Here is a 24,189-nt window from a genome sequence, read left to right on the forward strand (position 1 = left end):
TTTGAATACAATTATTTCTTTTTCAAAGTTCACAATAACAACTTGACTTTCATTTTCAATTTAAATTTTCTTAATTTCAAAACTTTCTTTCAAATAAACAAACATTTTGGCCCTAATTTAGCGCCATAATTCTGTTGTTTCAAGTATAATTGTTTGCATAGGTCTAATTGTATGGCCTATGCAATGTCATTGTGTTACAGTTCCCCAATCACCAAAACTAACAAGAAAGCCCTCAAATGAAGACGTCATATAGGGTTTTTATTATGAATTTTGTAATGTTTTCTGACAGTTCTCAATAACAATTAGTCAGCATAATCCATGTTGGCATTGTATCAATAATTACAGGTAATGTTTGAATAGTAACATAGTAGTAATATAAGTTATTAATCAATGCAATGTTTATTCCTTCTTAACATCACACTTAAAAACAAGAGGCTTTATTTACTGACAGCCTTAGCACTGCACATTGATAGGCTACACAGACAGACAGCAAGAGACACGGAGGGAGAGTGAGGGAGAGGTTAAGGAAAAAGGCAGGGAAGCGGGAGGGAGGAAAAGGTGAGGAGAAGCACACAGTTGTACATTCATTAAAACAATAAATGTCAGATGAAGTGAAAATGAAATAGAAAAATAATAATAAAAAGAATTTAATTTTCAAATGTGAAATTTACCCTGAAATGTGAAAGATGGAATGCGTGCGACGTATCCTAATATCACAACAATGTGCCCTCCCTTTTCTGTGATTCAGATATTGACAATTTCTTAAATTACAACAATATTACACACAAATTAAGAGACACTCATCAAGCCAGGGATTATCATCCTTATGACTACTGCTATTATTATACTATTTTCTGGTGCTGGAAAGGTGATTCATCAAATGAAAAAAAATAAAATAATAAAATAATAACTTGCTCCCTCTCAAAAATGTGCAGAAATGAGAAAGAGTGGACGCAATAATAGTAATAATAATATCATAATAGTCATCATTATATGTACATAAAATTCATTACAATCAATACAATCAAAACTGCCCAAGCTGAGCGGACATTCTGGAAACAGCAGGGTAGCATTATGGAGTGTGCCTGTGTGTTTTATGTGTGTTTGCATGAAACATCCCGTAGAGCAGTGTGCAGCGAGTGAAACAGTGCAGTGAGAGTCATTTAGAAAGGACACTGTGAGATCGGGGGGGGGGGATCAGGTTGCACCACATGAATTCTAGATGGTGCTGTTTTGTCATTTTGTAGCACAAACTGGAGCTTTGCGCAGACTCCTGTTTGAAGCTGAAACCTCAGTGTCATACAGTACATGGACCTGACACTGAGATGCTTTAGTATTCTTTACAATCTTTAGTTTTATAGAAGTAGAGGTTGTGTAAAGGTTGAGGCCTATGGTTGGTAAATGCTCTGATATTATATAGCCAGGACCTTAAGTGGTAAAGTTGTTTCACAATGGCAAAAGTAAAACACCTGCAAGGGTATATAATGTCTGACCTCACTGTCTTCACTCTGTGGTGGTTCTGGGGTGGATGCAAAGAGGGAGAAAAGAGCTTGTGCACAGACTTCTTGAGTCAGTATAATAAAGATCTGTCAGGATCATGGATTGTGTCTTTGCCTACTGGTCTACTCAAGGCCTTTGTGTTGCAAATTGTTCCAGCTTACATCTTAAAGATTTCTGTTATTAATAACAAAAAACAGACTACGATCCTATAATTTTTTTTGAAAACAAAACAGTCCCTTTCCAGACAGCATTACACTATACAGACACATGACCATTCTGTGATTTAGAACTGGTGCACCACATACAATTTTGGTGAGTTTTAGTCAGGTGGTTAAATCACATCAACTGTATACATTGTGCCATTGAACATTTATGTGGAGAACAACAGCCCATTGTCGGCTATAGGTCACATATGGCGTTGAGTGTTAAGAGTATTACAGTGGCTGTGTTGTGCGTAGTGTTTGTAAGCATACATTCCTTATACTAGTGGTGTCAGCAGTCGTTGATATTAAAAGTGTTGGTGTGTGAGAGACTGGTGAGCTGATTTGTGGTTTCCATGAGAACTGGTACAGATAAAGATGTGGCTCAGTAGCGGCGAGCGTTGCCGTCTCTGCCCTCCTTCTTGATGATGATTCTCTGGTCATCGCTTGCGTCGTCAGGTGACTCTACTGCTTCCTCATCTTCCTCCCCCTCCCCCTCCGTGTCAGCAGAGATGCCCATACGAGACTCATATGACTGTTAAAGTACAAGATGAATAAAAAAAGAATCTATGCCAAATAAGTTCTTATTCTAATCACATCAACCATAAACAACATTGCTGTTACCTCCATTGGGTTGACGATGATGGTGAGGGCAGAGTCATCCCATTGGCTGCTACCCTCCTTGGCCCCTCCTCGAGAACCTTCACCTCGGCGATGAATGGAGCGAATTCGGAAGACGCCGAGGATCACCATAACTACCAGGAAACCCACGCACACCATGATGATGACGGTGGCTGCTCCTGGCACCACTGCAGTAAAATAGCAACAATTATGTAGATAATCTTCAATAAAAAGATCAATCTAATGATATTCTTCCGTTTTTATTTTCAACAAAACTACATGAAAAGAAAACAATGACATGTGTGATCAGCTTAGCCATGCTGTTAGGATGACCAACATAACCATGCTTGTTGACCTTCAACAACTCCAGGTTGAGAAATGGAATGCCAATACACAACTCTTCCACACATTATTGCATATTTACATTCTACATCTTTATTTATATGCATTTTCAAACAAACAAAACAATGTAACCAGGCTAATAACCAGCATGTGGAGGAGGTGCCAGGCTGTTGTGGCTGCATATGGATATTTCACATGCTAAAGAGGTCCCTGACAGTGTAAAATGAGTAGTGTAAAAATGCCCAACATGTGTTGTTTTTTTTTCTATATTATTGTGGGAGAGTGCAATCCTCCAATTCACCAAGCAATGTAAAACAAGACTGAACACCAAGAGGAAAATATTGCAGAGACTTTTGGTACATTCCTTGTGGCACTGGCCACACGTTTAGCTGTGTTGCTCATTCGAAAGAACCTACAAAATGACCTAATCCTTTTCAAGCCTGATGTGAGATCTGCATGTTTGATATGATTTCATTGTTTTCAACACATCCCAGCTGTTTCATATAAGTTTCTGAACATCAGGACGTGGATAAAAAGATAAAAAGCTGCAGGTTTAAGCTCTGAGATTATTTGTGTTCCATGTCTCTTTCTGTATATCATGGTAAATGTTTGAGTGAGTACTGAGTTTGACAAGCTGATAAAAGAGTTGCAGAGTTATCTTGAATATTTGCAGATGTATTTCAAGATGTAAGTGGTCCTGCTTCATACACTTATGACAATGCTGAAGCTACACATTCAAAAGAACATCAAACTTCAGGAACCTTTGTGTTGCTTACACTGATTGGACTAACCTTATTTGTGTAATTTTTGCCTCTATTTTAATGCCTATGACTCAGAAATCATTCACAGACAAATTTTATGAAGTATATTTCAATCCCTAAAATGTACAAGGAGGAGAGACACAAGAGGAAAGAGCAGGAGTGTCAGAGAAGCTAGACAGGGATTTATCAGCTTATCCTTTGTGAAAGTCTTTGAATTGAACTGAAACTGAACTAAAAGTAAATATAAATATTGCCAAAACTAGATTTAAAGGTCCCATATTATGCAAAATTCACTTTTTAATGGTTTTGGAACAGTCATACTGGTCCCCCCGCATGTGTAGGAGACCCGTAAGTGTGAAACTCTTTCAGGCGCTCTCTCTCCCCCCTGCTCCACCTCTAGGGAAGTAAGCGCTGAAATGAGCTTGTTTGAAAGCGTGTACGTTATGACGTCATAAGGGACAATAACCACTCCCCACAGAGCGATGGACCCGCCTACCGGCTCTCAAAGCCCGCCCTCTAAAAATCACCTAGCGCCCAGTGTTTTTCCCTCTTCGGCAACCCTCGTTAGCGGACATGGCTAAGCGACAGAAGCACTGTTCTGTTTGTGGCTGCATAAATGAACACGAAAACGTTTTTTTACTTCCATCCACTGAACCCACGAGGACTGAGTGGATTAATTTTATTTTTGGAGGAAATGTACCCGGAAAACTTCCAAAGGTTTTGCATGTCTGTGGCCAGCATTTCAAAGAGGACTGTTTCCACAACATGGGGCCATGGAAAGCAGGCTTCGCCAACTGTTTGAAGCTGAAGCCAGGTTCAATACAAACTGTCCGTGACACAGCTGGAGAGGTAAGAGCTGGCAGTTATTTTATCGTTTCGGCCTTATTAGTCTGATAGCTTGAAAATATATTAACCTGTCAATCACCTCATGACGGGCGATGCGATGGGCGGAGCCAACAGCTGAGCTGCTCCACCAGGGTTCCGCCCACCATAAACGGCACATTTCTGAAGCTGCTAAAAAGAGGGAGGTGAAGAGAAGCCGCTGCACTCAAACTGAGGGTCGATTTGTCCATACCATGGCGGAAATATTTCATTTAGATATTAATGAATGGTCTCAGATTGGGAATAAAGTGTATAATATGGGACCTTTAATGACCATCTAATAGAATAAATATGGTGACAGACTCCAACAAAACAACGGTTTGATGATGCAGCAGTGTCACAGGTAAGGATGACTGCAAAGCAACGTCTCATTTTACTAAATGCCCGTTCCCTCAACTCTTCTGCTCACATCTCCAGTAGGAGGTACAAAGTCAGAGTAGGAACAGAGTGTGTGCAGTTTGGGAAATAAAATAAAGGGATATCATAAAATTGAACCTTTGCTAAAAACTTTGATTTCAGACAAAAAATTCTGAGTTGGTGGAAAACAGTTTACATAATGAAACTCGGTATGTGTGTGTAATTTTTTGTTGTGTGACAAGTTGATTTTTTCTTCCCTTCCTCTTGTATACTCTGTGCATTCTGTGTGTTTGTATGTATGTGTGTGGCTCTACGGATCTTCTCTCCACCTGCACATCAGAGACGAAGCCTGCAGCATTCCTGACTGCTCCCATCCTCGTCATGTTCACCTTCTTGGTGCTAAGCTACAGTCAGCAAATCTTTTCAGTAATTTTCTGTCTTTTTACAGCTTTCAGTGATTCTTTTTTTCCTTTATGTATTTGTGTTTGTATGTATATGGTCTCCAGTGTTTATGTGCTGAACCAGCTGATAGTCTCACTTACTAATGCTCAGCCTTTCAGCAGCAAGCTGTGCGCCTGCCTGCCAACCTGCCTTCTTACCTGCTTAGCTCACTCTCTCTGACAAACTCAGCCTTCAAGACTTAACTACGAATCAGTTCAGGTTTCATTGTCTGGTTTCCCACCCATACAACCTGACTGTCCATGACCAGCCTCTCTAATCTCCTCACCTTCACATTTAGAGTGTTTTGTGGAAGCATGAACCAAAATCACAGAGTGGAGACTTCTAACCTCTTGTATATCTATTTTCTGAGACTTTCTATACTTTAAAACTTTATAAGAAAAACTAATTATTTTTAATCATGAGTAAATTATTTGGATCCAAGTTTGTTGATTATCCCATTCTGTAAATTTGGAGTTTTTGTCTCATATAAAACATACGTAGTTCTCTTCCTGAAGAAAACTTTGAAGGAGTAGAGAGAAGTAGAAAAACAGTCAGGGGGAAGTGTCACCTGAGTTGCGATGTGGATTGGGCAGCGTGTGCCCACTCAACTCCCCGGTATGGTGGGACGGATGGAGAAACTGTTGCTGGGAAGCAAGAAGGTGGGATGGATGGTACAAACTGTCCAAAGAGTGGAGGAAGTTCACCTGCAGAAACAGGAAAAAAATACCCTCCATTGCAAATCTTACAACTCTTAAAAACAAACAAACAAACAAACAAAATAGTTTTAAGAGAATACACAGCATAACTAGATAATCTAGGCTCAATATCCTGGTTTTTATGTAAATATGTCCCCAAGGGTCAAGGCCATTAATCTCTTATTGACAAGGTCTGTTTTTATTGCCTCCTGTCTGAAAAGACATACCCCCCAAAAATGGGTATATGTTTTTAACTATGTATAATCTTGGTTCCAAAAGAAAGTCAAGACATATGAGATTACTACTGAAGTGTCAGAACTGAGATTTGTATTACCGTGTCAGAGTAGAATCACCTGCAATGCAGCGGAAATTTTAATAGTTAATCCCCCCCTAAGAGAAAGCCACATTAACTTTCAGTGAAAACCAGAGGATGGCAGCCCAATTTATCTAGGAATTGGTAATGCAGTCTTAGGAATGAGAAAAGCAATGGCTGATGAGGAACTGTGGAAAAACAGAAGTTAAAAAATTGAACCTGAGCAGTTTTATGGACGTTTTAATAGAGGTAAATATCTCAGCAACCCATTGGCAGTGTTGATAACTCTATCAATCAGGAGAATAAAGGAATAGCCTCCAAAGCCACCTTAAAAACATCATGAGGATCCAGAGATAACCTCAAGATAGTATACAATAGGAAGAGTGAGTACTTCACTACAAAACCCCCTTCATCTTCATGGAAGCTACCAGGACCTTCAAGAATCAATTCAGACCTAGAGTGAGCAGACCTCCGCCAAGCCATTGTAAGTTTTTAATTTTTTTATTTTTTTTCCAATGATTGTGGGCGTTATTTGTGAGTTAGAAGCTGTAATGGCAAAATTATCTCTATCTACCCATAGTAAAGAATCCTGGATCCGGATGAATAATGATCCGGATCACTTTCAAAATCTTATCAGCTGTTCCTTATTCTATTTGTGAAATTTACTGAAAACGTTATCAAAATCGATCCATAACTTTTTAGGTCACTTTGCTAACTGACTGACAGACAGACAGATCAACGCTACCACATGAAGGAGAGCACAGAGTATGATAGTACAGTGTGCAAAGATACTTGACGTATGTCATGCTGCCCCCTGTACAGGGGGCTCTAGTCAATAAGAGGTTATCTGAAGGATTTTTGGAGTATTATTAAAGATGTTTCTCCTGACCTCCAGAGTCAACTCATTGCTGGTGTATCTGCCATTCATCTCAGAACAGGACAGGCGGAACCGCCTCTCGAAGCGAGCGGAGCCTTTAGCCAGACGGTAGCGGACTGAGCGAAGGACGTCCTCATACACAGAGATGGATTCAGCTCCTGGAGGAGATGTAAAACAATAAAATGAGGATGTAATACAAAAGGCAAGAAGTGTAGAGAAAATGGGAATCTATTAGTTTTTTTAGTTTTCATTTTAAAAGAAATGAGTGCAAGTGTTCTCATATTTATGTCCATCACAAAATATTGTGTAATTTGTCAGTTTTCACTGACCAAGATAATGAGGGAATATTAATTCGGATTTTCAGAATGATTCCATGTAAAATTTTGTCTTTAAATTTTTATTTCCTTGTTTTTGTAAAACCTCTGTGTACAGCAGTACCTGTTATGGCAATGTAAGCAGTAGTATTGATGATTTCTAGTCCCCTCTCTCGCACAACATCCATGTCCACCAGAAGCTCCTCCCTCTCTGGGTTTAGCTCCTCCCCCAGCGGCTGCACCTCACAGCCATCCAAGGTGTGAGCCACTGCATCAGACATCAGAGCTAAGGGCAATGCAAAAGAGCGAAGCATAAAAAACATTAATGATTGTCACACAACATAAGTCCCAACTTAAGACTGGCCTTTCAGAAAGGAAAGTTGCATAAATGTGCAGAATATTTATAAAGATTTAACAAATTTCTTAAATTAGCCGCTGTGAAGGATGACTTACCTCCACCCTCCATCCCCTGTGCAGCTGTGTTAACAGCATGTGATAGAGAACAGACAATGCGAAGTTCTGGGAAAAGCGGAACACCACGGGAACCTTCGAACTCAGGAGCCGGACGGGCCAGATGAGGGCCAACTCCAGACAAAGAGATTTGAGGGGCATCAGGCTGAAGAACTACCAAGTAGCCTTCCAGCTGCTTGAGGGACAGACAGCTCTCCTCATTGAAACATCTGGTTAGAAGTAAAAATATTTATGATATTTATGGCCCTCTACAGGCTGGAGCCTCCACATGACAGGCTGATGACTAAGTTGTTTGTTTTTCTAGATTCTTTAATGAATCCTTCCATGAGTTCTGAATGGATAACCATAAAATTTGGTAAATAAATTGCTAGCATGAATGTCAAGTTCATGTGTAGTTTTCAAAGAAGTATTTTTTATGAAGATAAGTAGACAAGGAGAGTTTATAAGTTTCAAGAGGGGAATATTCTTTTGTTGAGTAACACTTACTAGTTCAAGAAATGGGTTACATGAAGCTTGCTACCTTTGACATGCAAAAAATGCACAAATAAAAAATATACTATGCCCTCTTAAATTAAGAGATGTCTGTCTTTCATTTTCATGTGATTTGGTGAAGTTGCAGTTGTCTTGTTTATTGTCTTGACTGAGCAGAAGGAAAAATATTTTGAGGTTGTTAAAGCTCATTCTCTTGATGAGAACTAGAACAGTTTGTCATTAGATATTGTAAGTATTGCTTAAGCATTAGAAACAATGTTTTTTTTATTATTATTTTGGCTTTACAAGCTGCTGCTACTAAAATTTGGGGTACTTTTATTAAAATTAAAAATTGAAATGAATAAAAAAGTCTCTGTGGTTTAGATCAAATTAAGCCTGACTAGAGGCTTGAGACAGTTTATCAAACTTTGCACAGCTCACTCCCCAGCATATTTAAAGAATCTTGGATGTGTAATATCTGCACTGTTTAACACTATTCAAGCAAAACATCATCATCTTTGTTTTAGGATTTAACTCCAAGCAGCACAGCAGCACGACTTAAATAACTTGTTTTCTCAAATTAGCAGCTTTGTGAATGAGTGGCATTCAAGCACAATCATGCTACAGCGTGTAAAATAACATGTTCTGCTGCTGTATTAGCCTGATTCTACCATGACTGCCACAACACTGGTCTGTTATGAAATTGAAAATGCCAAATGACGAACCACAGCAACTCTGCTGCAGCAGAAGTAAATCTCCAGCTAGAAAGTGAGAGCAAATCAGATTGATAGCAAACTGTTAACATTTATCCACTCATTTGCACTAAGATTCACCATCATATGAGAAAGGGGGATTAAGCTGATTAAGCTGCTGTGTGTGCGCATGTGTGTATGTGCTATATTTCTACTATCAGAGTGAGCAGCTGCTTCTATCAGCCTCTCCAGAAGGGCCTGCTGTTCAGCCATCTGGGTAACTCCTGGCTCAAATCAGTCTAATCTTCACACACGCAATAAAACATACTGAAGTTCTGCTCTTGAGCAGAAACCAAGGGAAAGAAAAATCTGCTCATGACCTTGAGTCCTGAGGATCTTAAAACAGTCAGTGGAGAGGAAAAAAAAAGCCCTCCAGTAAGACTCATGGATTGGTAATCATCTTAATCTTATAAACATGTGACCAAAACAACAGTCCCCAAAGAGGGTAATGAGAATATTTATGCAGGCTGCTAGTTTTAAGTGTTTTGAACAATATACTTCAAAGTATATGTGCTGGACTGTACTTCCCAGGTGAATTAAAATTTAATCAGTTAAAAGTGACTACTAAAGCCAAAGAGCCAGCTCACAGTTGTTAAGCATGGATGAGCACTGACCCAGAAACAGTTTGTGTGCTTTTTATTTTCACAGCCAGGTGATTCACTGCAGCAAAAACTGGATCAATGCAGGTATTGTGAAGAAGTTCAAAAGCACTTTTTTGGGCATACCAACCTTAATATATATATATATATATATATATATATATATATATATATATATATATATATATATATATATAAAAAAACAAACAAACAAAAAAAACCACCTTGCTTTTAATCCCTGCAATATTTAAAATAACAGTAAATTATTTAATGACACGTATACAGTTAGAAACCAATGAATAACCTTCCCTCATTTAAAAAAAAACAGCAAATCATTTATTTAAATCAAATCCCGCAACAGCTTCAGTTTACCATAAAAAAATAATCCCCTTGCAGTTTGCCCTGTCAAAGACAAAAGTTACTCGGTGGCTAAACAAAAAGATAAGATATTCCTTGTTATCATTTGCTTTGACATATTCTCCATGTAATCATCCCTTTCATGCCACACCAGTCGTTATCACAGCTGAAGCAAAGTCCACGTTCGATGTGTTCGGTGTCAAAGGTATAACAACTCAGAGTGATGCTTTTTTATACTGCTACAGAAAATCCAATTCTCAGACACTTGCTAAACTGTTAGCAAGTGTAATGTTTGTGCTGTTGGGAGCTTTCTAGTATGATCATTTACATTTGATGTATCACTTTCTGTCTGCCTGTGTCCCCTCACCGCTTTAGTTTGTTTCAAGCTTTTCACAAATGATGAACAACACTCAGCGAACACTTGTTTCCTCTTCTATCAAAGAATTCACACAGCTAGCTATTTGTCTTGCAGAGAGACATTCATCATATTCTGGTCTGTTGGTGGTGAAATCAGTCTCCTTCTGTGTACATTGATTTTTAGCTGTTCCACTAACATTCACATGGGAAAGTGTGAGAAAGCGTTTATGCATCTGTGTGCTGTTGTACCTGAGTGAGGTGGTAAGCTTGAGTGGACGCACTCCAGGGGTGGCGAAGCGTAGAGAGTTTCTGTAGGTGACCTGCTGCACTGCACGGTTAAAGCTCTCAATGTCATCTCCCTCTAGCACCAACACAGACTGACTTGGGTTCACATGAACCTGGAAGACGAGGTTTAACACAATCATTACAGCATGCAAAAAGTTTGCCAAAATGACTAAATGACAACATTTATTTTTTTCTGGTGCTCCTGTGTTGATCTGGGTTTTAGTCTAGTTTAGCTTCACACCTGTATTCTGTTAGTTCATTACATGCCTGTGCTGTATGAGCTGATGATCATTTTCTGTATTTCAGTTGGAATCTTACAGAAATATGTTCAAGTCATGAATATCTAGGAAACTACTTGATAATCACAGTTAACTTCAACCTTGACGTGACCTGCATCTCCCTGAGGTATTACCTTCATCCCAGAGCCAAGAGTCTCCAAGTCTCCGAAGTCTAGTCCCTCCCTGCAGGCGTAGAGACACTCCACTACACTGTGAGGTTCCACGCTGCCAGGGCGCACCGTAACCCCCGATAACAGACCATGGTAACCACCTACATACTTCACTAAAGCATGACAACATGAAATAATCACATAGCGATGTTAATTTGGACATTAACTATGTCCCGACAATGACACAGCAAAACAGCAAACATTAAACCCTCATGATGACACCTGTGTGAAACAAGGTGGTTACCTGAGTCTTTACTCTCTGGGATTGTGTTGTTTAGTATCTCCTTCTGCTTTTCCTCAGGCTCTGCAGTGAAAATCAGAGAAGGGATATAAGGGAGAGAAAGTATATATATATATATATATTTGTGTGTATATATATTTGTGTGTGTGTGTATAACAATCATGCAAAAGCAAGAAAAGTGTAGATGATCTTCAAAACGGCTGCATCTCCTCATTATCTAGCAGCAGCTGCTGTCACACAGGCGGCAGCCATTGTAGATGAGAGACTGTGAATATGTGTGTGTGTGTGTGTGTGATTTCACTGGTAATTGGCAGCCACAGTTTCCCATTTTAACCAGCCGTTTGTATATAAGTGGCTGATAGCTGTCTGCCCCCTGTGTTGTTCTGACGCTCTGAATAATTGATAAGTTATATTATTAGCCCTTAAAGACAAAACACAGCCGCCTAACTGAGTGAAATGAGGGGAGGGAAAAGGCATGGTGCAAACTCTCAGCATCTCAGCGGTTCATCTTGTGATACCTCACAAAGACTCATAACACAGAAACTGCAGCTTGCAATTTTTGATTATATTTGATTTAGATTGTATTGTAGTAATGGAGGAACGGAAAGAAGGAAGCAAATTACACAAAGGCTGCATCTAGCTTTTATTCCCCCCTGACACAAAGTCCTTCATTAAGCTCTAATGAATTGTTTACTACTAAGCAAGTTTTTTTTCTCACCCCAGCAAGCACCAATAAACATCCTTTGGCGTGGTAAAGGATTGGGAATGGCTCCGTTGTCATGGATAAGGGCGGGATCGAAGGTCACTCCATCCACATACAGAGTCACAGATGGGAACTGGACACTGAGTGAGAGATGATGCCACTCGCTGTCACACACCTGTTGGACATGGAAAACATGGAGTCGGCACAAGCTAAAGAAACAGCTGAATTATGTGTGGGATAATCTGAGTACAAGCACTACAGAGGATTGTCTTCTGGGACTGATAAATTATTCCAGATTATATGATTGTCGGTGCTGCTGTTGTGGCCGGTTGTGCAAAATCTTTATGTGCAGTTAAGTCCAACAGTAAAGATCAGCTGCCTCCAGAGGGTCATAAGACAAATCTGGTCAGTTAGGAGGCGATTAATGGGGTACAAAACAGGGAGACAAAATCCTATTAAATTAATTTGCTTTCCTCTTGTGAATATTTCTATTTCCATTATTTTTATAATAATTTTCCGAGTAATGGAAACTGCTTTATCTATTTATAAGGAAACATATAGCTGAAAATGTATAAATGTGACAAATAAGGCTGAAACAAGAGCTCACAAACCAAAATAAAAATCTAACATAAGACATAAAACATTTCAGTAAATACACTTTCCCATAAATGAGGAATATTTTAACAGTATAAATTCTTGTCCCATCTTATTTTAGTTCACTTTATAGATACTGTAAAAACTGAAGGCATGCAGCATAGGAACAACAAGGGAATTATAAAGATAGGGGCCAAAGAGGAAAGGCAAAGGTAACAAGATATTGTGGTTCAGACAGAGGGATTTAACAAATCTTCTCTGTATCAGCTCAGCAGCTTTTAATCCAAGTGACTTCAGTCTGTCTGAGACCAGTGGCTTCAGTCAAAACAGCCCCCACAATTTTAGATATTTTCCACAGTGGCTGTACATGAGAACACAAATCAGATATCTGCATGACTTGGACAGACTTTGTACAGATTTTTTTAGTCTGAAAAAGGTGCTGCTTCATATGTTTTTCTGATTACATTTATATTGCTTTATATATATATATGAGACTTAACAAATTCCACCAAGGCAGCCTTGGAAATATTGGGTTGTATAATGCTGATTCAGTTTGTCTCATTTAACTCACATATAAAACAACCTTCTGTGACCTCAGTCTTTCCTCTATATAGTATTTGTAAATTAGGAACATCCTGACTTTGAGAGACAAAGACACACTATACCATGCTTGTATTACAGCTTTTCCTTTTTATCAAGCTGTCCTATAAATTCTCTGAAAATTTGCATTTTATAACAGAACTCTTTGACTGAATGTTTTTCTTTGTTTGTGTTACTTTCCTTATCTCTCAACCTAAAACCACTCCAGGAAGATTTCCTGAGTGTAGTTATGTTAGTGGTCTTTCTTGTTAAAAACGAGTTATCCCCTACACAGTTGCCCACCAATCTCCCTGCTCAGGATGGGGGGTTGAACCAAAATGAAAATCTGATTTGACTGGTGGGATTTTTTCATGAACAGGCACTATATTCTGTTTCAGATTTAGTTTCATTATAAATAAAACTATGAATTGGGCTGATTTGGTTCAAAATGGATCATAATAAATTAAATTTGGAGTTTTTTATTACCTCAATTGTATTATTTTCTTGTATTAAGCAGTCTTGCAATGACGTATTAAAATTGAATTGAACTGAACTGCTGTGTGTCACATTGAGTACAGTAATATGAATGATAATATTGGGCAGAACCGCTAAATTAACTTAGTTTCAACCTTATTTAAAAGCAGCAACACTGTAGAAACAACGGTATAAAAAATTGTGAGAACTGCTGTTCTCCAGTACCTGCTCCAGTTTCCACAAGAACTTGACGGGTCGTGCTGCTGAGACGTCAGGCCAGTAGAAAAGAGACAGGCGGCACCCATGGACAGAGAGGGAGTAATGGGAGTAGGAGTCATCTGTAAAGCCCAAGAGAAAAGGAACATAAGGTATCTAGTGGATTTAAAAATCCCCCATCTTTTGTTCTAAGAATAACCTATTGAAGATAACTGCGCACAGAGTATATAAAGTCACAATTACAATGATTCCACAATTACAGTCACACTGTCTAATTGGCTGCAGAAGTGGAACAGATATACAGTAGGTTAAGTGCCTCTTAAGAACACCCTGATAGTATATGTTAAACCTAAAAGCCGCTTTGCTTTTTATTCAAGCACAATTTTCCCCACAAGTCATAAAAGGTTGGAAAAATGTTGGAAAAACAAATGAAGAAGCATCACTGTTTTTAAACTTCACTGCAAAAACATCCCACTATTGTAATGGATGTCTTCAAATTGTCTTCTATGACTGGGAGATAAAGCCTACCATTCTTGACAGTGCTGCACACAATAAATTCCTCTTCCTTGCGGTTTCCTCTGGTTTGTGTGGATGCAGGCTGAATGTTTGCACCACCCCTGCGCATCCAAAGCTGGAGGGTGAAATGGTCGCCTGATAGGGCAGCCACAACCGAATCAGGTACCACAGCAACATGACTGGACCCGTTGAAGGAGAAGACAAGAGATGAATCAGAAGAAGGGAGAGTGGGTAAAGCTGCGGTCCAGTTGGCTGCAGGAGATGGAGGTGGGAGGAGATCTACTTCACCCCTGACAGCACCTGATAAAAATATTAAAATAAAGAAGAAATCAGTAAAAACAGATTTTGAGGCCATATTGAGTACATGATTTTGGATGTAAAACAAAACATACCACAGAGTCGCCTAACAGATCTGTCGGAGTAGCTGTCTCTGTCACAGCCCTTCCCGATGTGGCCGGTCTGGAGCTCTACGGTGGCCTGGATGTTCCATACAGTCTCCTCACAGGTTTCCAAATGCAGGCTGGGGAACAGGGGGATGCTACCAGACCCAGGTGTGTACTCTACACGCTTGGTCCATCCTGAAAATAATGCATTTCAGGTTTAACATTTATCATACAATATTTTGATCAAAACGGATGGGAGCTTTGTGACATGCAGACAATAACATACAGGCAGTATAAATAGAAACAGAATGCAATTTTATTTTATTTTATTTTATTTTTGTTTTAAAAATAAGCCAGTATGTAGTTGAAAGTAGTTGAAAGTAGTAGTATTATTTGATTTGATACCAGCAACAGACCTAAAAAATAATGGGACAGGGACTAATTAACCACAGTGCTACATTAACTAAACTCTGTAATTGTGGTGTATTTATTGTTTGATATAAAACAAATGTTGTCATTAGGTAACATGTCAGGAGTGTGTGCAGTTCACTCTACAAAAAGGCTCTAATTCTGCTAAGTCAGGTTTCTATTATATATGCAGGATGTAGTTTGGCAAGGTCTTACTAAATTAAGCATGACTGCTAGTAAATACATTGTCTGGGTGGCGCTACATGCCATTCTAAAACCTTTTTATATTATTAAACAATAATGGTCTCTTCAGAGATGTGCAAGTTACTCCAGTATGCCAGGAGTGTGATAGTGCACCCTCATTCCATCAGAGACACTGGCATTTGAAATCATAACAAGATGACTGGTCCCTCTCCTTTCAAGCTTTAAGGATGCAACATGCATAATATATCAGAAAGTTTTCTGCATTCACTGACAATGATCCTCCCCACAGTTATGTTGGTTTGACTGTCTGTTAGCTGGATAACTAAAAAATGATTAATCAAAATCAAAATGTTGTTTGAAAATCAGCACTTTCTATTTTCTTTTTTTTTTTATTAACTTTCCCCTTTTTCATTTAAAAAATCTTGCAAAAAAATGAAAAATGCAATATTCATACTTCAATAACATACTAACTGGACTATAGTCACCATAGAAATTAAAAAATGTATATTTCACAAATCAATGAGTGTGTTTAGAAACTGTGCTCATGCTGCTATAAAATCTGTTGCAGGTGGTATGTATGATCTAAAAATTTATTGTCACAAGTTTTAACACCACCTTTATATTATATAATGCAGCTTTTGGTTTAAACATACAATCGTGAGTAATTGGTAGAGCTGCCCACTCATACTCAAAGTTTCATCCAAAAATTAACAGATGACACAATTAAGTCTCATATCTGAGGCCTGAGAGTTATTGTAGGTTAAAAATCAGGACAGAAAAAGAGCTTTCTGGAATGATGATTACCGATCCAGCCGGGTTTGCAGGATGGCTTAACCGTAACAACAACCTGGGCGTCAGCCTGAGCACGATTCTTTCCACAGTCAAAGGCCGTCACCCAGAAGGTGTGAACATGCTGCCGCTTTGAATCCAAAGGCTCTGTGTTCTTAATGTTACCTAGGAGACAGAGAGCGACAAAGAACGGACATGACATAATGAAACAAATGGAAATAGAAATACCAGGTTAGTCACCGACAACAAGCCTGTGTGATTGAAAGCCCAGCTTGACTGAAAGCTCACTGATAAAGCTTCTATATGCATTAACAGAGCCACTGGCAGGTTCAGGACACTATATTCGGAGGCAGAATGAGAAAGAGCAAAAAACAGAGGAAGATAAATTGAACAGAACAGGCTAAAAATGTAGCGTTTCCTGTTTTTAGAGATAAAGGTGAATAAACAGTGAGTATTTCTGAAAGGCTGACAGCATTCCAGCTGACAAAGGTAGGTAGGAAAGAAGATGCTTTGACATGGTGAGAGGAGAAACAGAGGGAGTGGTGGAAAACAAGTGAAAACAATAAAATAGCCAACCAAAACAGAGTAATCGAGCGAGACTGCCACAATAGGTGTTTGTGCTGCTGTACCAGTCTGTCCAAAAACAGAAATCCTCTGCAGAGCTATTCAAGCTCTGGAAAAAATTTGCAGAGTCATACTAAAACAGGGTCCTCCTCAGCTGCTGTCACATTACAAAAAAAGGCCACAATTGATCTTCCGCCAAGAAGTCAGTGGATACAATAACAGTTTGTTACATTCATCCTTTTCCAAGCAAGAATTAAATGGGTTGAGCCAGAAACAAATGGCTGCTATTTTAAAACAAACAGCTGTTGTAGAGATTTTGCAGAGGCAGGACAATGATCCACCCACCCAAAGTCTATTTTAACATCTTTTAGTTTTTACCTGAGCAGGGTATTAAATCCCTGCAATTCTTTTCAATTTTTGAGATGCCAACTTCTCAGCAGGGTCTGCTGCGTGTTTTTCATGTATTGAGGACATCCAGAGTTTAGTATTTACATACTGAACTGAATTTACTGATTCTGTTTGCATTAAAGAACAAACAAGCATACAAAGAGGGATAGTAAATGAGGTATATATATATATAAATATATATATATATATATGTGTGTGTGTGTGTAAATATATACATATATATATATATATATATATATAGCTGACATGTACTTGTGCCCATGAGTACAAAAGTCTCTAATTTACAACTAAATGCAATATAAAAATCCTCTCACCATCGTTGTCAATAGCAAAGGGCACATTGGGAGTGATGATGTCATAGAAGCAAATCTGGCTATACTGTGGGGAGCAGTCAGCATCCAAAGCCTCCACGCGCACGATTCGGTCAAACAGACGACCCTCTGGGACTGAAGCCTCATAGCGGCGCTCAACAAACACGGGGGAGAACTCGTTGACGTCGTTCACACGAACATGCACAGTGGCCCTGAGGGAAGAAAGAGTGGGAAGCCAAACAAAAGCAGAGGGACATGGATTAACGCAACAACAGGAAGCTGTAATGGCTCGACAGTCTTTACGGTGCAGTTGCACACAGTGGCTGTAATCAATTTTAAAAACAGCAAATATCTTTCTTCAAACTGAGAGGAAGGAGTCTAACTTGTGGGATTTTTTGCTGTTGACTCCGTCAGGTCCCTCTCCACAGTCGTAGGCCTGGATGGTGAAGCTGTGCTCCCGCTGGCTCTCACAGTCCAGAGGTTCCTTCGACCGGACCAGCCCCTCACCGGTGGAGCGGTCCAAGACCACTGCTTCAAACTGGACTGAACCTGAACCCAAGGGCCCATTATGTACCCGGAAGCCACAGATTTCACCTGGGTGGAGGTGGGGAGAGGTGTGAGAAATGAAAAATCATAAGAGAACATAACAAACTTAAACACATGAATTTATATAAATCCTGATTAATTTTTTTTGTTGTTTTAAAAAACAACTTTAAAAATAATTATTCATCGAATTTGACCTGCTGCAGCCTAAAGTATTAATGTAAACTGCTTTCACAGGGTTTCTAATGAATGAGTGCAATTTTATAGGCTTTTAAAGAACTCTATGGGTTGGGATCATCATTCATTCGTACATTGTTGAACAACATGTCTCCTGGAAATCTCCTGCTGCAGAAACCTCCTCTAAATAAAAAAAAATCAAAAAAAATCATGTTTTTATGATAAAAATCAAAATGCAACATGCCATTGCATGTTTTTATGGCCATGTTTTTACTGCATAACAGGTCTGGACTACCGGCAGGCCAGTTTGGTACCCAGATTTGTTTCCTACTGAGTCATGCTGTTGCATTTCATATAGAAAGATGTTGGGCATCATCTTGCTGAAATAAGCAATAGCTGAAAATGACGGCAAAAAAAGATGCTCCCAAGACCTTTAATATACTGTTCAGCATTGATGATGTTTTCACAGATGTGATATCACATATCAAGATATCACAGCATGAACACTGATGCACCACCATCATAGACGCTGGCTTTTTAACTGTGCCGCGATAACAAGCAGGGTGGTCCCTTTCCTCTTTGGCCCTGAGGATGATGTGTCCATTATTTTCCTAAAAGAATTTAAAATTGTGATTCACCAGAGCACAGGAAAGCTTTGGACTACACCTCAGTCCATTTCAAAATGGGTGTCAGCCCAGTTAGAGCATGTTAAGGGCCCTAACCATTCACAAAAAAATTCCTCTGAGATCTTTGTTTTAGTCCCAATTATGATACTGGTCCAGTTTGAACTTCTCTAGTTTTGTGTTGCACCTGTCTAGGTTATTTTGACTTTTATGAAACTAATATCAAAAATAAGTATGTTTTAAAAAAAACAAAAAAACATGAAAATGACAAACTTTTAGCACCGGATGTGTCTTTGTACTATTTTCAATTAAACATACACTTTTCATAATTTGCCAATCACATTCACAATATCCAGACTGTTTTGGAATTGGGGTTGGACAACAACCAGTGAGATATAACCGGAGGATCAAGCCAGTGCACTCTAAAGTACAAATTATGACATTCAAATGAGATGTGAGGCACTACGAGAGGGACATTTTTCTCCACTGAATCAATAAAAATACTTTATGTTTCTATTACTGAACAAACTGCAAAAATCTACTGTAGTACTGAGCACATAGATAATTAGATATAGCTTTAGATGCTACTTTATCTCCTGCAGGTAGTCGTTATCAGGACATAATCAAAACAGAATGCAATCATGTCTTGAAATAAAAGTAAAAACCAGCAGATCTTTATCGGCTGACCCAAGTCCAAGGTTTCTGCTCAAACAGCTAATTTCCTTTTCCTTCTTCACTTGAGCTCAATATATTTGAGAAAGCCCCTTGGTAGTCTAAGTTGATCTTTCATAATTTGACAAATCATAGTCTTTTCCAGGACTTGGAGTGCAGATACAATCACCTTATTTTATCGGGCAGCAGAGGCAGAGCACTGCTGCCTGCTCCAGCAATGAAGGGTTGAATTACACTATGTTGGTCTAAAAATAGTGGACTCTGTGACTGAATACATTGATTTTAATATTAAGATGATCTGTCTGATCTGCCTGGCACCTTTGTCAAATCTCAAACTGAAAAATGAGTGTTGTTGTATTTACCAAACAAGCTGTAAACATGTACATTGCTGCAGCATAACTCTGCAAAATCAGTTGATGATTTTGACAAAATGCAAGCTAATAATTTGACCTATTTCATTTGCAGCAGCCATTTGAAAAAGATTTCATTACAAATATTCCAGAGCATTCTTTATAGTCCTCCATGCTACTCATTGCAGTTCATGTTACCAGCATAGTGAAGTGGGGCATCTTTGTCCAGGGCAAAAAGAGGGGGATTGAGCAGCACGGTGTTGTCGTTCTCCATGACAATCCCCTGGTACTCTGTCTCGATCCATGGCTTGTGCTTATTGGCTGGATGGCACAGAAAGGACACCGAAAAGGCTTTGGGTTAAACGGAGCAATTACAAGAAACCAATGCATCTATTTTTAACACTCAATTATCAGGGAGGACACGGTGAGAGTGTATGAAGAGGGAGGGGGGTGCACAATGTGTGACCACAAAGAGTCAATCTGATCACATTCACAGTCTTCTGTGTTCCTCCATATAGACTACATTTCCACCCTCCTGGTTGGCAGTATAATTAAAGCCAGTCTGGTTTCTCTGCATCACACAAACACACACATATGCACACACACACAGAAATATATTACTCAAATTAGGCAGCCAATCCAGTCTGCCACAGGCGCTTCACAATGATGCTCTAAAAACGGCAAAGTCAGAATCAAATGCCTGAGGTTTAGAGTGAATTTAACCTTTAATTGAGAATTAATTATTTATCCTTGTACTGAATTTTCTGCACTGAGTGATCAAAGGCCAAATTAATGAGGCAGAAGGATGACAATTTTACACTCCAGCAATGAGTGAAAACAAAAAGCAGAGTGCCCTTCCTCTGTTGTCGCCAATCTCTTAGCGCTGAAGCTGCAGAGTTTGAAATCAGACAAAAGCACAAGACTTTTTTGTTTGACAATTGCTTTGTTGAGGCCTCATTGAATGTTCTAGAAAATCTGACTGGAACAAATTTTTGCAGTCATGCCTCTGAGAGGAGAGACACCAGATGAAAATTATGCTGGTTCTGAATTTGATCAAATTCCTCTCCCTCAAAACAGGGAGCATGATTTTCTTTTCTTTGTTCTTTCTTAGATCACCAGAGCCTTACACACGCCTGCCTGCTGAATGTAAATGATTTTTCCCTGCCCCATTTACAGAGAACAAGTGCATTGGTTGGTGCTACTGAAGCATTTTCATACCATACAACTTTATACCTTCAATTTATGCATGAAATGGATGCATTTGTTTTATTACTTGTTTATCTACTTCACAGTCCGTTTATCATGAACCATCTCAAAATAAGATCAGTCATGACCAGCTACATTAGTACAGCAATGCTTAGGAAGAACTTTTAATACTGAGACACATTTACTTGATAACGGAGTTAAAATAAAAATCAAAACATATAAATGTTTCCATACAAAATATTGCTGCTTTAAGAGCTAAAAAGGTTTAACAATATTTTAATAACTGATTTGAGCACATTTTCATTCAAATATACCAAATATTAGTCTCAGATTAAACCAAAAACCATTTCACTTTGAATGTTGGAAAACTAGGCCCAAATTAAAAGGCAAGCAAAAATCTGCACCTGGTGTTCAACACAACTTTCTGATTCTAATTATTAAGAAAATATTTGGCAGATTAACTGATAATTAAACTATTATTTTGTGCAAAAAAATGGTTGCAAAAATTTTTCTACTTTCCATGCTATGAAAAGAGTTGAAATGTTTTATAAATGTATGAACACAAATAACAATGCAAGATTCCAACATGCACATAAACTAAAATAAATATCATTATTTAAGTTAGTAAATATCTGACATTTTAATAGGTAAAGAAAGTATTAATCTGACTAAGCTGTTCATGCCAGACAGTATTAACACTCTCTGGTTCAGACATGATTTACAGTGGGCACAAAAAATTGTTGAGGTTCAACATCCAGCCCTAATCACAGATATCCTTCCTCTTTGGCTGACAACATCCCCCTCCTCCTCCATCTCCCATGTTTTCACACTCTTCGCATGTGTCTCTGTTTGGTCATTTATCTCGTGCCCTCTGTCTCCGCTGCTGATCCCCCCACCCCCACTCCTCGCCTCCCTCCATCCCTCCCTCCCTCCTCACTGCTATGTAGCATTAATCTGAGCATCAGGCATGTGGATTACATTCGGGATTACAGATTGAGAAGCATCTCGTTCCATCTCTCTGCTCGACCTGGCACTCCTCCTCTTTCTGTCACTCTGTTGCTCCATAACACTCACCCATCCACCATTCATCATGTGGTCCCCTCACACCAATGCACATATAAATATATATGCACAGAAAAGGCCCAATATCTCACATTTTTCTTCTCTCCCTTGTGGCTCCTGATCTCACGTACCATGTCCCTCTCTATCACCTTCCCCTCCCTCTCCCTCCTTATCAGCCTGCCTCCCCCCAACACGTCCTCTCCTGTCAAAGCTCCTTCTCCTCTTTCTCTCCCTGTATCTCTTTCCCCCCTCAATCTCCTTCAATCTCCTCGCCGTTTTTTGCATTGCCCTCTTCTACCTTTTCTTCAAACAATCTCGCTCCATGCTGTTTGTTTCATTTGCCTTCCATCAGCAAGATAACAATTGAAATAATAATGCTGAATCAGAGTTGTGATTATCCACAATGATAAATCTGTTATAGACAGGGAAATGGATCCATCATATTCTCAGAGTCACACCACTAATAAAAACAAATAAATGCACACTGGGTCATGAGCAGGAAACACAAAATGTTTGTGAGGAATTGAAACTATGATACAGGAATAACAATAGTCATCAGTATCATTTGAGGGGGACAAAACAACTGTGGCCCTGCTTGAAAACCTAGACAGGTCTGCATGTTCCTATGGCAATGTAAACCATCATCTCAATACTTCACAATTACCAGTCAAAAAGGATGAGGAACTGACCTTTGTTGCCACTGGCAACCGAAGTCAAGCAAAGAAGGAGGAAGGAGAGAAAATTCATTCTGTCCATCTGAGGGAGGAAAGGAAAGAAAAGGGAGAGGGGGCAACAGGGTGGGGTGAGGAAAGACAGGGGGGGTAAAAGTACATGCATCAACAACTAATCAGCAGTGGAGGAGACAAGCACATTGACAAGACAGAAAAGACAGAAGCAGATCAGGCATAGATGGTGTACAGAGGGTTTTACATTGCTGCATTTCTGCAAGAAAATCTACAGAAAAGTGTCATGTGTGTAATCTCCGAAGACCTGCAAAGCTGAATCCAGAGCTGCATGTCTGAACCAAAAATCCAGAAGCATATCAACATAATGCCGCTTTCTGGCTTTCGTCAAAATCAGAATGACATGCTTGCAGCATGGAAGCCTGGAAGAGCCTGTGGAGCATGCACACACCTGGTCATGACTGTAAAACGTTTTTGCATGTGGCTGAGTGCGTGTTAAACCATCGTTTCCTTGTGGCGTTAGGTCATAAAAACAGCTGATGTCCTGAGGCAGCACTTACAGCTGATAAATGAGTCTTTTGGGGGGGGTTCATCTCCCACTCACATAACAGACCTTTATTTTTTTTCTGCTGCAACAGTCCTTGATAGGCTACACGACAAAATAAACTGGATATGAAATCAAAAAGAGGACATAGGCTACCCAACACGAGACTCCATCCGTGCACAGGTTGTTTAGATTACACATACACATTCAGGAGCAGGAGCATGCTATGCGACAATTACCAACCGATTTTCGTCACAGGCTGGTACTGACACACATTACCAGCTCGGGCTACATGCCTGCCAATAGCCATATTCAAACGTTATGGCGGCGTCCTGGGAGGAAATATCGCAGGAATGAAGGTTTCCAGAAGCAGATTTGACATTACCGTGGCGAGTGCGGTGATGCTCCTGGCTGGTACCCTGCCTCTACACTCGCAGCATCCGCCTCTCACGCCCCTGCCGCTCGGTTCGGCAATCCCCCGCAGGCAGGCTGACAGCAAACCAAACCTCCAGGTGGAGATGGAGAGAGGCTGATAATCTTAAATGGAGGATGCGCACCCGAGTGTTAGAATCGGGGGGTGAGATGTGAGGAGGAGGAAGAAGAGACCGACGAACGTCCTTGTTTTTTCAGGAGATGAACAGGAGAAAAAACGGTGGGAATATTACGCTGCGCCCCCTCCCTCTCGGCGTTTCTTAACCCGCCCACACTGCGTCCTTCTTCCCTCTCTCCCAGGCCCCCACCAGCTCAGAACCAGACTGCTGCTCTGGCTGTTTTCTACTGCACATTGAGAGTGACTCAGACCCCAACACAGCAATTCATCCCATCACGTTTGCCGTCAGCTCTGAGCCTGCTTGATGACTAGCACACTTACCCACACCCTCCTTGTTTTTTTTATT

The 24,189-nt window shown here is 39.7% G+C and overlaps 1 protein-coding gene across 1 annotated transcript; it reads right to left on the reverse strand.

The window, feature by feature from the left end:
- Positions 1–240: 240 nt before the first annotated feature.
- clstn3 (calsyntenin 3) lies at positions 241–23,997 on the reverse strand. The gene is made up of 19 exons (XM_041987323.1): positions 23,679–23,997; positions 22,756–22,822; positions 19,997–20,119; positions 17,817–18,027; positions 17,437–17,645; positions 16,166–16,315; positions 14,759–14,944; positions 14,379–14,666; positions 13,860–13,972; positions 12,003–12,162; positions 11,288–11,347; positions 11,008–11,156; positions 10,560–10,708; positions 7,757–7,983; positions 7,428–7,589; positions 7,002–7,147; positions 5,673–5,808; positions 2,325–2,509; positions 241–2,235 (listed from the first exon to the last, which is right to left on the reverse strand). The coding sequence occupies exons 2-19, from the start codon at positions 22,820–22,822 to the stop codon at positions 2,086–2,088; spliced, it is 2,871 nt and encodes a 956-aa protein (XP_041843257.1). The 5' UTR covers positions 23,679–23,997; the 3' UTR covers positions 241–2,085.
- Between the last annotated feature and the right edge of the window lie 192 nt (positions 23,998–24,189).

Source organism: Melanotaenia boesemani, chromosome 6 (genome assembly GCF_017639745.1).
Source record: "Melanotaenia boesemani isolate fMelBoe1 chromosome 6, fMelBoe1.pri, whole genome shotgun sequence".
Classification (NCBI taxonomy): Eukaryota; Metazoa; Chordata; class Actinopteri; order Atheriniformes; family Melanotaeniidae; genus Melanotaenia; species Melanotaenia boesemani.

Bases quoted from the DNA above. Each gene is read 5' to 3' on its own strand.
- clstn3 (XM_041987323.1), bottom strand. From the start codon at position 22,822: ATGGACAGAATGAATTTTCTCTCCTTCCTCCTTCTTTGCTTGACTTCG. The intron at 18,028-19,996 runs GTAACATGAACT...ACCTCCACCCAG, and splicing joins TGCCCCACTTCACTATGCTG to GTGAAATCTGTGGCTTCCGG. The intron at 7,148-7,427 runs GTACTGCTGTAC...CATCTCCTCCAG, and splicing joins TGCTTACATTGCCATAACAG to GAGCTGAATCCATCTCTGTG.